This window comes from Gasterosteus aculeatus, chromosome 6, assembly GCF_964276395.1.
Source record: "Gasterosteus aculeatus chromosome 6, fGasAcu3.hap1.1, whole genome shotgun sequence".
NCBI lineage: Eukaryota > Metazoa > Chordata > Actinopteri > Perciformes > Gasterosteidae > Gasterosteus > Gasterosteus aculeatus.
The window spans coordinates 13,785,580-13,802,006 of NC_135693.1; the positions used below are offsets into that span (position 1 = coordinate 13,785,580).

General features: G+C 43.1%; 1 protein-coding gene across 2 annotated transcripts in view; it reads left to right on the forward strand.

Annotated features, from left to right (window-relative positions):
- The first annotated feature begins 958 nt into the window (after positions 1-958).
- The window catches only part of LOC120820557 (SH3 and PX domain-containing protein 2A), a 37,191-nt gene continuing 21,722 nt past the window's right edge, over positions 959-16,427 (forward strand). The window contains exons 1-6 of one of the 2 annotated variants that reach the window (XM_040178478.2): positions 959-1,574; positions 4,283-4,363; positions 8,713-8,788; positions 9,871-9,947; positions 10,672-10,763; positions 15,436-15,467. In XM_040178478.2, coding sequence (XP_040034412.2) covers positions 1,398-1,574; positions 4,283-4,363; positions 8,713-8,788; positions 9,871-9,947; positions 10,672-10,763; positions 15,436-15,467 — 535 coding nt within the window. In that variant the 5' untranslated portion in view covers positions 959-1,397. The remainder of the gene's footprint in view (positions 1,575-4,282; positions 4,364-8,712; positions 8,789-9,870; positions 9,948-10,671; positions 10,764-15,435; positions 15,468-16,427) is intronic. The other variant, XM_040178477.2, reaches the window with a different exon arrangement.

Below are 16,427 nucleotides of genomic sequence, written 5' to 3' on the forward strand. Positions count from 1 at the left end.
GAACAGCATTGGAGCTGGTGACACCAGTAGACTTAAGAAGCTGGTGGAGAAGGCCAGCTCCATCATTGGCTGCCAACAAGAGCATCCTGAACAGGTGGTGGAGAGGAGGACACTGAAAAAACTGTTGTCCATACTGGACATCTCGGACCACCCTCTTCACCACCTACTGCTGGGCCGGCGGAGCACCTTCTCCAACAGGCTGATCCAGCTCCACTGAGTGCTACCATTGCACACAAATTTCCCCTTGGGGATTAATAAAGTTTATATCTATCTATCTATCTATCTATCTATCTATCTATCTATCTATCTATCTATCTATCTATCTATCTATCTATCTATCTATCTATCTATCTATCTATCTACGAATGTCCTTATAATGAAATTGGCCTTCTATTTGAATGACTTGCTGTGAACTTATGTCAGTCAACAAATAAACACGCTCTCCAAGGTTCAACAATATATAATAAGTACCGTTGGTTTACAAAATCACCGTCTGTTGATCGTAAAATGTATGCTTAGTTTTTGTGTTTTTCAAGATTTTACAGTATTAGTAGTAAATAATGTGACACTGTACACATGGTGGTAATGGGTGAGAGCAGTATTAAGGTGCTTTAAAAGTAGTAATACTAATACGCGTAAACAGTGTTTGCAATATTAAAAAAATAAACATGTGTAACAAAAGTAACAATGCACTTGTAATATATTCAATTTTAAAGATACAATGCATTAATATGTTATACGTGTTTAAATTTTGCAGCTGATGGAGTTACTTATAATTTGAAACGAATTTTCATAAAATTTAAACTCATAAAATCACCGGTTGTTTTAAACGGTGAGCTCATCTTTGGTGTTGTATGGCGCCCCCGTGTGGGGAAATGATGTAAACGCAACTCTCCTCCACCTCCACTCGCCTCGTGGATTCTCTGCCTCTACTCCGGAGGGAGCAAAGTAGTTTTTGACGGGTTATAAATCAAACTCGTTTTTTTTTCTTTCGAAGCAACACGTTTTTTCATTTTATTTCGAAAAGGAGTAAAAAGGGAAATATATAGTTTCAGTGGCCTCAATGGTTTTCAGGGCAACAAGAAACAAAAGTCCTAACTTTTTTTCAAAGAGTCCGGTTCATGTCTGTCCGGCCGGCTGAAGCGGGACCGCCCTGTGCGCACTGACGCGCCCTCCGGTCCGTGGTTTAGCTGCAGCAGTACAACCCCCCTCCACCCCTCCACCCCCCAGTCCTTTCAGGGAGGGGAAGACCGACTGAATACCAGTTTTATTGCGTTGTCATGTTCCACAAGGAACACAGAAGCTCCGAGACAGTCTGAGCACGTCGCTTCATGGATGCACCCAAAGTTTCTCCTTCCGCCAATTCTCCGCTCCGCTCCGACTGACGCAAAACGTCTATGATTCTTTTTTCCCTTCTTTTTTCTTCTCAGTATCGTTTCTATGGGCGAGCATCTTCTTTTGTAGCGTTTCTTGGTCCGAATCCCACTATAGGTTCCTTCAAGATGCAGCTCCGAAACGTCCTGGACGTCAATGTCGTGGACGTGCAGAAGAGAAGGAACCCGTCCAAACATTACGTAAGTTACCGACAATTCTTCTCGTGTTGTTGCTCAAGTGACGTAAGCCACTAACTTCACAATTGATAACGTCGGGCTCCGAACTATAAACCTTGTTGTTTAAGCCCCGGCGGCTCCGTGCACAAGGAAGTCCGCTGTGGAAGCACCACATTCGGCCACAGCTCTGACATCCCAGCAACTAATGGAATGAAGTGCTTAAAACTCTAAGCGTCCAGGGTGTGTGCAGCGTTTTCCTTTACGCCGGGACGGTCAATGCACAGCCGGACAAGGGGGTTCTGATGGTGTCTGGAAGGACTTTGACTCTGACTGACAGCCCCCAAGTCAACACATGTTGGGTGTTTGCATGTTTAATGTGCTGCAGCTGACCAGGAAACTCCCCGAGATGGTCCGCAGACTGACATTAGCCATGCATCTCTCCCCCCCCACTGACTGTGTCATGCCCAAAGGTGCAGGACAAGATGTGTCCATGTCTGTGATGGAGATAACCACGAGACCTTGGAAAGGAAACTAATCCAGGTTCTGGTATAATCAGCTGGATTTAGTCAATGTTATAATATCACATTTAGTTCAGTCAGTGACTTTTTTGGCGACAGATTATTTGAACAACTGTGCAGGAGTGCGATGAAAGCGTCTCTCACTGGCCTGAAAAAGTTCTTAGAAAGCATATTACTGTGACATTATGAAGAAAAAAACCACCCATCAACACGCTGTGAAATAAAACAGATACTCTTAAATATTTGGTTCGCTGAGAAAACCTTTTACCGTTTCGTTCAAAGAAACACTAGAAATGAAAGGCTCTTTTTGATGCAGTCCAGACATGAAATGTTAAAATGGATTTTAAGGGGATATTTTTTAGCTTTGACTAGTAAAATTTCAGTTTTAGGAATAATATCAAAAAAGTCAAATGCTGTTTGATATTCATACAAAGAAGAACAAAACAAGTGCTAAACTACATGATTTGTGAAAGTGGGTAAAATAATGTTCCAGTTTGGCTGTGGACTCCTATTGGTCGGCTCCTTGTGTTTTGTTGCTCACTAAAGTAATCAAGTCCAATGAGCCACAAGACTCGTATCACTGCGAAAAATATATTGGTCCATCAGGTGCAATTGGATTAATTAACCGGAGAGGTGGGATCAATTGCGTCATCCATCTCCGGCCTGAGGGAGCCTCCGGGAGGCCACTAAACACGAAGCGCAGGCGTTCCCTTGGGATGGGAGCCGGAGATGAGGGTTGACCGGGGGATTCCTCCCCCGAGGGAAGAAGAAGAAGAAGAAGAACAAAATAAAATCTCATTATCGATGAGCTAAGCAACTGAAAATGCTTATCCGGTTCGAGAGGGGACAGAAGCAACCCTTTGTCTTCTGTCCCCAACTGTGACTTCCTTCCAGTGATTCACTGCGCTGGAGCCAGAGCGGACGTGGCAACCGATGCCTACTCACTTACTCGCGCAGTGTTTGGTTAGATTCACCTTACACGGCAGCCGTGAGTGCGTGACTGCGTGTGAATGGGTGAATGTTGACATCCAGCCTGGCTTAAAGCGCTTTAAGTGATTGACAGGTACTGTTTAAACGATACTATTTACCGAATAACCAGCAAAACTATAACCTTGGATTGTCAACTAATCTATCGGAATCCAAATATTCAACTTAAAACTGCTTTTGTTGAGAAACCAAACATCCAGGTTGAAAAACGTGCTCTAAAAAACGTAATCATCTTAACTACATCAGGCACATGAGATATCGCAAACATCACAATCTATTCCCTGTAGTGTTGCCCTGAACACTAACCTCGCACACCCCCACTTTGAGCCACACCGTGGCCTAAATTCCCAGTATTCGATCACGCTGTCTGTATCTAATTAGCGAGCTGCTGGAGAACTCGTTCCGCCGAGCTGAAAAAACTGCTTTTGAAACGAGCGACCGATGTCCTTGTGGATGGACGCCATGTGCGTAAATGCCGCTTTTGTAAACACGCTGCGCCACGAGCTTGGATGGAAATGCATTAGGCGCAGCCATCTGTCTCCGAAATCCCGGGGCAGAGGTCAGAGTGCACAACTGTTTGCGGGCCCTTTGTTGTTGAGGCAAGATTTTTAGCAATTAAAAAATACAGCCAGATTGCACCTCTTCACTCCCGCAACTCACGTCTGTCAGTTCCTTTCAATGACTTGAATAATGTACACAGAACGATCACTGTTTATTTTAATGCCAGGGTACACCGTCACACCAGTATATTGTTACAACCCTACTTGCCGTTATTCCTGGGGAGAATTATACATGCTGGAAGTTTTTAATATAATGGAAAAGTTTTTTGTTTCCACAGACGTCCGACTCAGGGCGTTTACACACTAAAGGTCCTGAATTAAACCAAAGTGAGGATGGTAGCAATTGGTTACATTTTCCAAAGTCAAACAGTCTGGAAACTGTACAAAATAGCTGTGGTGGAAATGGTTAATTATTGGTTATTTTCTTAATTTAATGACATAATACTTGAAAGCTATTGGCCTTCTTCTCATTGACCCCTGATGCGTTTCCAACGGTTGGCATGAAAAGACGTTCTTAACGTGTTTACTTGACCTCGGGCGACTCCCTGAGGTTAAGTGAGGAAAGAATGCACTTTGTGTGCAAGGCAAGCTTAAGTGGCACTGTGGTGTCTTTGACTAAGTGGCTTTGCCTCTAATGGGCCTCTTTTGTTTGTGCTTCTCTCACTAGGTTTACCTCATCAACGTCACTTACTCCGACTCCACTTCCCATGTCATCTACAGGAGGTACAGCAAGTTCTTTGAACTGCAGGTATGTTGTGTTCCGGTAAATGAACTGAATTCTTCTACTCACGTAATACACGAGCAGCATGGATCTAAAACTTGAAGTTGTTTGGTTGAAAATGCCCCGGATATGTCTTTATATTAAACTCCGTGTGGTCACGCTTGACCCTTCAGTCAGGTCTTTCCCTCGTGCTTAGTGAAAGGTCTCATCTAAGACAACTGGAGCCGACTTGCAAAAAGGGAAATGGGAGGAAATCCAGTCAGCAGATGCAGGAAGAAAACATGACCTCAGTAAGAATACAGCATGTTGCTAAGCCAGTGCCTCATAATCTTTGAGGGCTCCAGTAGCCTAGAGGGAGATTTCCACATGTCCTAAAAAAGTTATTTAGGTTTACATTTTAACAACACAGGGCTGAATCGTTTGTTTGTCCGCATTCGACCAAATCTGCATATGAGTAGCCTGAGCCGCAGTGAGAGGGGTGCAAGCCGAAAACCAATTATCTTATCAAGCCTTTTTGTGGCTTTTTGTGGCTCTTGTCTGATAAAGTCTCTCTGCCAGACTGCATTCTCCAGTGCGCTGTGGCTCCGGTGGGCCGCGTGCACTGCAGCGCAGCAGAGGAAACCCTTTGTTCTCTGCTCTCTTGCTAATAGCCGGGAAAACTCTGGTACTGATGGAAAACGGAGCTCCTCTGCCGCCTCTGTAACCGCCGGCCTCGTCCACAGATCCCTGCTGCCGAGGTGTGTTTGTGTGGGCAGCGCAATCTGAAGAGCAAAAGTCTCTTTTTTAAAGATATTTGATAATTATAAGAAATACATATAATCTACATGAGGAGGTGTTAAGGAAAAGCAGGCCAATCCCAAAATGAATAGAAATAATTTAGGCTAATGAACAGATTTGGGGGCATGGATTTAAAGACTCAAACAAAGGTGCTGTTGCCTGCAGCATCGTGTCCCATTATGTTTTCAATAGGGGGGAAATTCACTTTAAAGTGTCTCTTCTCATACGCCTCTATTCAAATATTTGTCTTCCCTCCAGGCAGAAACTGAGCTTCTGCTTGTGTGTCTGCCAATCGTTCCCCTTCACTGCACAGCCGTCTGTCTTCTGAGAACAATTGCGTGTCCTATGCAAAAAAAGAAAAGAAAAGAAAGAAGCATTTTACACTCTTTGCCTGACAAATGTGACCATGATCTCACCAGATAACCATTATTTCGGAATTCAGAAAAAGCCAAGTAAGGTCACAGAACAAGGAACGCCTTTTGAGCAGTGTGCAATAATTTAAATTGTCCAACATGAGCCGGCACTGCACAACCCCTCATCAACAACAGGCAGCTTTGTTGGCACCCACTTTGGTTGCAAAATGGATTCCCGAAAAGTGCCCTCTGAAGTGAAGGGAGTGAGGCCTCGCCTCCTCTGCACCCTTCTGCCACAGCAGACAGCACGTGGGTCACGGCATTCCTAAAGGGGGGATTGCGGGGTGCGCAAGCTGGCCTGCTTTCTTTTTGGACAGAAACTGCTCCAAAATCCCTAAGTCGTCATTATTTTTGGATCGAGGATTTGAACCCGGTTCAACGCCACTCCGTCCATGTTATAATTAGTATGGGTTACATTCTTGACCCGAGATGGAACTTAAAGTTCTCCGAAAACTGTTTACTGTCAAACCTTTACGTAGTTGCAGGCTTTCAAGACAAACCCACGGCTGCAGTTAAAGATTATTCAAACTTAGCTTTTCTTCATTGATATACTGACTGAAGTGAGCAACAATGTGTCGTGAAATGGCAGTTGACGTTACTTTTGTCCATTATAAGAACATCCTTGACACATCAAAAACTGGTCGAGATGGCTTTTGCATCATCCTCTTTCTGCAGTAAACATCTGTAAAGGAAATGTCAAAATATAATCCCGGAGATGGAACGGGATTGTTTACCCACTCAAACATTCCTCCACACTTACGCAACAAAGCATGTTGTGCACGGCACCAAGAGTGGAAATATTAAAACACAAAATGCATGTTCAAGTAAAGGTGCATGCTGTACAAACCACGTGTAGGGTGTGAAATGAAAGTGACGGATGATATGAACATTTTTTTTACATTTTAATACAATACAATTATTTGTAGGGATGTTTAGTTAGTGACAGTGAATAATTGATGTTCTTGTTTCTTGTTAGTTATGTGCACAGTGTTCGCAGCACAAACAAGTCGGGGTCCAGAGTGTGAACGCTCTCCAGAGATGTTTCAGGCCTGTTTTTCTGACTCTGGAGATGAATCAGTCCTGGGAGGTGACCAGTGATTTTCTCCCCAGTCCCGACTGTTCGTTACATTATGTTCCGACCCTTTTAGTGGGTGATCTAAAGCAATCGCTGAGGGGTGAGTGTAGTGGCGTCTCCCCCTCAAGTCCCCTGTATGTCTACGCCGGAGGCTCGGATGTTAAACCTCCCAGACTGTGTGGAGACTCCACATCGCCCCAGATGAGACGGACGGAGTGTGTACAGAGAAATTGAGAAACACGGTTACATCATAGCACCTGTTGCTACATGGTTCATTTTCCCTTCGGGAACACTTGGCGGCCACAGTACGAGACTGAAAAGTCCGAATGCCGTCTATCAAGGCTCCTAATTGCATTGGCAAGATTCCACAGATCCCACAAAAAGTGACTGATTGTATATTTACCACACTGAAGCAAAACGGAGTAAACACAGCAACTCGGGGGGCCAAGTCCCTAAAAATCCGAGAAATGTTTTCCATTTAAGTCGTCGGGGCAGTTGCCATAGAAACAACTTTCACACCTGTCCTGGAGAGCGGGGAGCGTATCATGGCAGGTCCCCCGGGGGTTGATGTCGTTATCGTGTGCGACGCTTCTGGCTCCCTCTCATTTAAGAGGCCTCGTCCAACCGGGAGGTTAATACGTGCGCCGCTTGATGCGTCAGGAAAGAATAAAAGAGCTGCGTACAGTGCTCCGATTAACCATGCCTGCAACACGTCATAGGAAGATGTCTGGTCTTATTAGAGCTTTATGCTCCGGAAAACAAAGATAAGTCCAAACTGAGCGTTTTCATTTCCAGAAATCCCTGTTTTAGTGCACATATTGAATGCTTCCCTCTTCAAAAGAACCCATTTATTGATAGCAGTCTATATATTTTGGCTCTCAGAGAATTTAAGGGACTTTGCAGCAGATGAGTTCAAGAACGGGGAGAACCACAAGAAAAGAAACCATCCTTGCTTAAAAAAGTCTTACAAACAACTCCTGCAGGCCCGGACGTAGGGCAACGTCAGCCCCCCCCCCCCCCCCCCAACCTGATTCTGTTTGTCCACCTGGTTCTTTCTTCGGTTTAGACCAAGATTAGTCTCCCGGTCTCCTCCCCCGAGTTCAGTGTGCTTCAGCTTAACGCTCACAGTCTTGTGGTGTTTACCCGAGCACATCTGGAACAAAGCAGAGCAGAGCGAACAAAGGCGGGGCTGCATCTGGATCGTGATGCTGGCTGCTAACCGTAGGATGCTCTTGTGCGTTTATGGAATGGTGATTTATTCACAGGGGAAACCAGAAACTCTTGTCCGTGATACAGACACACACACATGCACAGGTCTCTTTCAGGCCCCAACAAAACAACCTCACACGTCACTCAAAGTACACATGGGACGGACACGGACGCAAACGTATAATTCTAGTCGGCACACGCTGAGACAGTTACACACGGAAGGTAATAGCTGTAAGCTGTCGTCATCGCAAGGCTCGAAGCGGGCTTTGGAACTGTTTTTGCCAGCCGACGCTAGTGTAGACGCCTTTACAGTAAAACAATAATGACGAAATACTAAGCATAATAATAATATGCAAATTGCAGTATCCGGCAAATATAAAGGCAATTAGATATATTTTTTTAAATCGTTCAGGCCTTGATGGGTGTGGTCCAAGCAAAGATCCAGAAATAGGGGGGTTAGGGGCTTCATGCCCCCGGTCCAGCTGTGAGGGTGATGGTCTCTTGTTTCGCCCCCATATCTCTAGATCTGTATCAAATGTCAACTTCAAAGTGTTATTTAGCCTGATGGCATCTTACGCTCCTTAAGCGGAACTTGCTTTTGATTTTATGTTAAGATTTTGACATAATTATGTGGGGGGGAGGGGAGGAGTGGGGCCGTGACCTCGCTCACTACCCCAGAGATATAAGTGGAAATGTTAAGTAGGCCTTGGACACAGTGGCCTTTCACACGATATCTATATCTACACCTCTCTTTGAACTCTCATCTCAGATTCCTCCACTTTCAACTTTGTCTGATTTGAGGTAGATCAAATTTACAACTGGTATGTATTTTCTTTTGGTGACATATTTCACTGCCCAACTCATATTTGTTTCACTCTTTACTCTCTTCCTCGCGGTTGTAGATGCGAATACTCGACCAATTCCCAATCGAGGGAGGACAGAAGGACCCCAAAAAGAGGATTATTCCTTTTTTGCCAGGTGATACACACACTGCATCACAACTACAACACTCTCGAATCACTTTTCCGTCATTTTTACCATATCCCAAAAAGACATTTTACCACATCCAGTAGTTGTATCAAAGGAGCTGTATTTACATATTAATATGGTAGCAAACAGCTGTCTGATATGTAAAATTATGATGTTAGTTGAATCATTTCGACCTGAGAAGAGAAGTCACTATGCTTAAGTTGCTCTTCCGCTTCCGAAAACGCCATTCCGGTCGACGGCATTTCTTCCTTTTCAATACGCATGACTTGAGTTCTCCACTCTTCAAACATTGCGATCATGGAAAAGACGAAGCTCAGATGCAGACATAGTGTTTAATTAACTTTGATGGATGGATTTTGCAATCGTTACATTTGTCCCTTATTGTTTAATTAACTGCGTACTCCACCCGCGCTACATCAATTTGTGGCTTTCCATGGCAGTAGGAGGCTAGCAGAGAGGGATTTGTCTAATTTAATTGAATGAATTCATTGTGGAGCAGAGCAGAGCAGTGAAGAGGTCCTTTGTTGGAGAAGCTGCACTGCTTAAGTCTCACCAGGGTTGTTTTGATCTCTCCGTGAGCACAACATGGTATGAACTGTATTCCCTCACATAGTGTTTTGTTCTTTTTTGTGTCTTTATATGATATGGCAGTCAGTCTCCTAAGAGATAAAATGTGAGAATGAGTTCTGCTGCTGACATCAATTTATGGGCCAGAAAATACTAATCAAAACAAATGCGCAATATATTTGACTTTTACAGCCTCTCTTGCAAGCTTTACATCTCCCACACGGTTCTACTAAGTGCTGGTGTGTTTTTATTGTTTTATTCATTATGTGAAATATACATCCTGCATTTCAATACAACATGAATATAAAACATATCTACATACACGGCCATACATACATATATTTATAAAGCATCTCTGATGATGTGAGGTTTAAAAAACAAAATGAATGCATAACAAGTAGCCACCCTTTAAGTACGTTGGATTATCTTGCATTTCATTCTTCTATTTATTATTATTATAATTTTTTTGTAGGTTCAACTGACTGTGCTCTACTTTTCCTCAGGGAAAGTGTTGTTTCGCCGAAGTCACATAAGAGATGTGGCTGTCAGAAGGCTGAAGCACCTGGATAATTACTGCAAAGTAAGTCAAATGTCTCATAGCATTATATTTACTATGACGTTGTCTGCTGTGAACGCAATACATGCCGGGCTGTAAGATAATTTCGTCCACGTCAATCCTTGACACCCTGAACGTTTTCCATCGTGTTTGCAAGGCAGCTCCCAACATTTATCTCCCCCACCAGCTGCAACAGGAAAGCAAAGGCTCTATCTGCACTGGTCATTTCCCGTCACCAGTGCAAATAGGCAGCCTATAGAGGAAACAAGGGAAATGGGAGCACGCAGGAGCACGCAGGGGCACGACCAAATCCTTAGAATAAGAATGAATCAGCAGACCTTGAGCTTAGTCGTTAGGTTGCAGACAGGAATAGGGAGAAGCAGTTTTCGTATACAGGAGCAAAGATTTGATATGAAAGCAAGAACCTTCAAGATTTTTCTTCAATATTGTTCCTTTGAGGATGTCTTCCCTGATGCGGCTGAGACGGGCAGTTGTTATACAATATCACCTCTGTGTATTTTCCTTTTGTTTTAACCCTCCCTTTTGGGCTCAGAGCCTTCTTCCTTCCCCTCCACACCCTCCATTTCTCCGCCTGCTTTCCTCCTCTGCACAATGACTCAGTGTGATAAACGTGTCACTCATTCCCATTCGATCCAGACTCGAGCACTTTTCACAATACCTGCAATCTTTTTTAAATATGTGCTTCTGTCTCAACTAGCTCCTTTCTGCCTACCCTCTTCCCCCGCAGGCTCTGATGAAGCTTCCCTCCCCCATTTCTCAAAGCGAGGAGGTCCTTAAGTTCTTTGAGACCAATTCAGAGGACCTCAACCCTCCGGCCGAGTGAGTAACTATGACCGCACTCTTCAAAGCGCGTGACCTGTCAGTGGGCGCTTAGCGTCGTCTCGTCATGGCCACACCGGCTCCAGCCGCGGGTTTGGCGCTGACTCGTGTTGATCCAGATACTCTGCCCTGTCTCGGTGGATGATGAATAGATGCTGGTCGAGGGGCACCGTGTTTTTATTAATAATGATTTCTGGGAGGCGACACCCGATACCCAAGACGAATGCGTAAGGATCAGTGATGTCATCAGAGCGTCAGCACAGATAAGACTCTCATGCCGGTCGTTTGTCACAGTCACTTCGAAGTCGGCGGGGGAGTTTTTGCAGAGTTGCCGCTTGGTGACTTTCAGTCAAAATTCTTCTTTTGTATCGGTTAACGTACAGTTGAGGAGTGCATGCAACAGTTAAACATTTTTTTCCTATACACTCACGGAAAGAAATGTGGAAGCCTGTAAGTGAAGTGGTCTCTCCACTAGCAGCAGGCCCGCCTCCACTAACCACAGCGGCCCGGTCATGTTAATCCCACTTCAAAGGAAGATCATCCTCCCGTCTCGGGGGATCTCAAGTTTAATTGTCATTTTGAGGTCTGAAAGCCACCCAAGTGCTTTGTTCACTCGTGAGGACCTGGACAAAATCACATTTTGGGAAATAATTTAAAAACAGGAAATAGAAAAACAGCTTTTCTGCTTGTGGGATGATGATAAATTCTCTGTTCAGCAGTGACTACATGAAGACAGCCAGTAAAAAATGAAAACTGTCATTCAGTCCATCCATGTATTACAATTACTGTGAGTGATAATGAGGGAATCATACTTGCTACATCTTTTTTTAATCATTTAACAAGATTCAGGTACATTTTACTGGTATTTCTGTTTAATTATTAGCAGAAGCAGCCCCTGTAAGTAATAGTGATTTTCCATCCCTGATCTTCTACTGCCATCTAATGGTCATCAGACATAAATGTGTGTGATGAACACAAGAGGGAGCCATGCAATAAGCTATTTCTCTTGACTTTTGATGGATGACAGACATTATCACAACTGTGGTTTTAAATGTGTTTGATGCAAAATGATACTGTAAATTCAAATAATGATGTCATCTCTTTTGGAGGCTTAAAGGCTAAAGGCTTAAAGCAATTCAATATTTTTCAACAAATGGGATTATTTCAAGAAACTTTAGAATTTTAGAATAATAGTCGTAATACATTTGGATAATGTCTTTCATTTCTTACAGTCCTGAGTGGCACCTGGTATTACTGTGAAGAAGAAATCATGCAGAGAATATTTAATTGTAGAGTTCAGATTTCCAGATTGACAGTATAATTAAATACATTCTATAAATTTCTGTCATCAGTCATTTCATAACGCTGGTTTGACAATTACTCGGATTTGAAACAACCCACAGTGATTTTTAACCTTGTGCAGAGTTTTTTTCTGAGATAATAATGCTGTCAATCACAGTCCATCTATTGTTCACTGATGAATACATTTTATTGCAATCCGACTTGTGTTAATAGATAGTTTCACTTTATCGGCCCCCTAGGGTAAATTTGTCCTCCGCATGGGATCCAGTCTTCCTACTCACATTTTGCAGCCACAGCACAGTGTCTGGAGACCATCTGCAAATCTGAGGGGACTTGGTCAAGGGCAAAAGCACAATTAGGAATAATACCCATAAACAAATGCACAGATCCACCACCTCCATTTTGAATAACATTGAAATGTCCCTGCAATCTAATCTTAGGATAACACATACTATTTATGCAACTGTTTTGCTGAGATTTAGATGGGAAAATGATTCAACTGTGCATCTTAATTTATAAAAAAAAAAAAAAAACGTTGCTTTAAAGTCGTTTTTGTTCAAAAGTGTGAAGCTGGATTTAACATGAATGGACGAAATGTCGTCAAACTAACATTCCTTTCCTCTGACATCACTAGAATCATGACCAAACTTTGCAGGGGAGTGGGACCTGTTATCACGAGGTTACTGTGCTAGTGTGTGTTCTTTTTCTGAGAAATGGAAAAGCTGCATGATTTCACTCCTTATATAATCGCACAAAAAGAAACCTATTAAACCCTTTTTTTTTTAAATGTGCAAACGAGACCTCTGCTCATAATCATGAGTATTTCATGTTCGATGACGTCGACCTATTGGCAGGTCCCTCCTGCAGGGGTTTATCTTAGGTGAGGTTGGAGCGTCTGCGTATGTATACACGCGAAGCGGGGCAGACACTTGGCGGAGAAATGTGAGCAAAGGACTGATGTCTCACACATTCCCTTTCTCACAGGCCCACCAACATAGAGTGAGCTGCAGTTATGTGCAAACAGATGGTTCATCTCAACTCCAGCTTAGAATGGACTCTCGTGAGCTCTTACTTTATACGATGTGTTCAGCCCATGCATCTCCTGGCATGGGCGTGTACTGTACGTAATGCAAAACTGAGAAGACTCTCACTCGACTCTGTGACTAACTAAATGTTAACATGTGCCCCTTAAAAACAAGAAAGTAATAGTATTCTGACATATGTCTGCTCTTCTGGCACATCCCTTCATTTATTGATTTTTGCCTGTGATAGGAGTAAAGCGCACAGAGCCAAAGCCGTGGCCTCAGTTTCCTTCCGGGATGAATATTATTTGAGCTCTGTGCTGAGGGTTACAAGCTAGCAGGGCAGGTCCAGCCTCCACTTCATCCCCAACCCGCTAGCATAAGAAGTACAATATTGTCCCCCAGTTTCATCACCAGAGACAAAATAAACATTTCAGGACAGACTTCAGATATGTTCAATACAATTGGGAATAATTTGTCTCAAAATGTCTTTATGTGACCAGTATCTTAGTCCGTTGCCATGTACATACTGTAATTTGTCCCAAAGCTTTCATAAAGAAATCCCCCAGCTTGCTTTTCCTTCCTGAAAAGAATCCGTGAACTTGTCACTGTGTATGCGATGTACGTTGTTTAAGTCCAAAACACATTTTCTTTCCCTATAATTTGCTAAAGTGGAAAGTCCTCACAGACTATGCCTATTTTTTAATACAACACAAATTGTTGGCAAAAACGTTGGCTTGGCATGAATATTTAAGATATAGAGGTTATATGAAATTCCTTTTCACAGTATAAACATTACGTTAAGATCCAATATAATGTTTTGTTACAGTGTCACAATAAAGTTTAATGTGTGGCTTTATTTCAACGTTGTGTAAGTAATGATGCTGAACTGAGCCTGTAAGCTCTTTCATGTGTGATTGGAAATATCTCATAACTTGTTAATGCATCTGGAAACAGGGAAGCTTGGTGCCAAAAATGACTTTATCTAAGCAACAGAGAAACACGGAATATGTGCAATATTTTGATTAAGCATGTGTTGCTTAACTCGAACAAATATAATCCTTTATGATACCTGCCAGACACTGAATTCTATTTTCATGTCATTTTATACTTTTTGTTTTGGTCCCTTAATAGCAAAACGCTTTACAAATATTTCAAAAATCGGCTACATAGCTGAAATTCAACTTTTTCTAATTGACCGGAATCCATGCAACACAGAGCGTTCATTAACAAGCTGCAACCTGGCAAATGTTGGACGAGTTTTATCCAAACATTTACTCGTATCCATAACCGGTCATGGCTCCGGTCGCGCTGCTGGCCTGCTCAGAGAGCCGGGTGTCTGTTCACATCCGCGTCAAAACTCAGCTCAGTGTGCTCTCCCTGCAGCTCTGTTAACTAAGCGAGGACACCTACGTGGAAACCCACATTCTCAAATGTTGGCCTGTTTTTGAATGTTTATGCATTTGCATTTTACAATAATATACAATAATCATTCCTTTCAAAGGAGATTAGGTAATTCTGTGGAGCGCAGTCACTTCTTTAAGCGCATTAGAGTAAATGAAGAATGAGAAAATCAAGTTGATCTGACAACACTTTAATGAATAGATTTTAATGTATTCAGCCTCCGCTCTTTAAAAACCATTGCTTGTATTTTTTTTGCCTTTGGATTACAAATGACTGTCAAATTAAAATAAGAGCTTCATTATTTTCTCTGGTTGAATAGATGCAACAACAGTGACAGGTTTACAGTTCTACAAATAACCTATTCCGGTCTAAACCATAAAATAAAGGGAGTCGGTGGCAGTTTGATGCAGTGTGACCCTGATGCGTGTGAAAGCACAGTGCGGGTTCATTGACACGAGTGCATCCTCTCACTCTTTTTGCTACAGTCCAGGCTTTTGGAACATAAAGGCGCTTTCACATCTGAACATGAATGGGACGTGATGCTGTTGTCAAGTAAATCAATGCGGCTCTGTCATACATTGGCAGCTGCGTCGCCTTCATGTATCTGCCATTTGAACAAATGCATACATGCAGCCAGTACATATCAGCTAAACGCTCCGATTTGTTTCGTCAATGTCCTTGACACACTTAACGTAGCTCTCCAAGCACAGCCGTGTGTCGTATCCGGCCCCCGTCTCCCTCCTACTGGTGGCGGGTCAAGTTCTGCACGCATTCTCAGCGAGGGTTTGGCTGGTACTTGCGTGCCAACTGCATTTGGATGATCCAAGGCAGAGATTCCACCGCGGCCCAGTCGCTGGGATTGATCAAGTCGTATTAATGCGCTGACCTCTACTTGCACAAACTCTCACACTGACAATGCTCCTCTGGTGTTGCTTCCTTTCCAGAGACTGCGGGAGCTCCGGCAAACGTAAATCCGGTAAGAATCTGAAATCCTTGCTTTTTTCAGTAGAATCTGTGTCACGGTTATTCTATGCTCTCATCCATTTGTATTGTGTTCTCATTATGTTTGCTTGTTATTTGAATGATATCGTGAGTCCGCTCCGCATCTCTGCTTGTATAACTCAACCAAATGTCTGCGCGGCCCCACCATGCCGGGTAGGTAATGTTTGACATGGAAGAAGGATGTTTTCAAAAGGCCTGCCACACCTATCGATTTAATCAATGAGTTGATCAGCGGAAAATGTATCCGCTAACTATTTTCATAATCAGTTACTTTTCAAGCAAGAATGGGAAATATTTTTTATTTGCTGTGTTTTATTATTGTACAACAAAAAATCAATTAAAGATATTTTGAAGACGCAAAAACGCGCACAACCTGTACCTGTAGGGTAATATTCAAAGAGAAATTAATGTTAGGTGGGAGACACCACCTGTTTTTGCCTCTGGAAGTTTGCTCTGCCTGGGTTGGCTGCTGCCTTTATGTTTGTTTGTGAGGAAGACATGAAGACTGAGTCACTCAGCTGAGCAGGGGGATACATGCGTAGGAGGCAGCCACCAAAGGCATGAGACGCGTCTAGTGAACAGCTGTGAGAGTGGGTTTGTGTGAGCGTGCATGCAGTCTTAGAATACCCACATGAATTATTAAATGACACACTAGCCGTGCAATGAAATCCAAAGTTGCTGTGTCCTTCCTTCCTGCGATCCGCCACAGTTATGTATGACATAGCTGGGCAATAAAAAAAAACATCTGTAAATGACCTGTAAGTTAATTTTTCTGTCACTGATGCACTCTGAGAAAAAGTTGTGCAGGAGTTGCCGCCAAACGAAACAGAACCCCGACCTAATTTCATTATATGTTCCATGGCATCCAGGCAATACGTAACGCGGAATTCCAGCATCATGGCGAAATGGAAAAATTGTCTTTATTTCAGCTTTG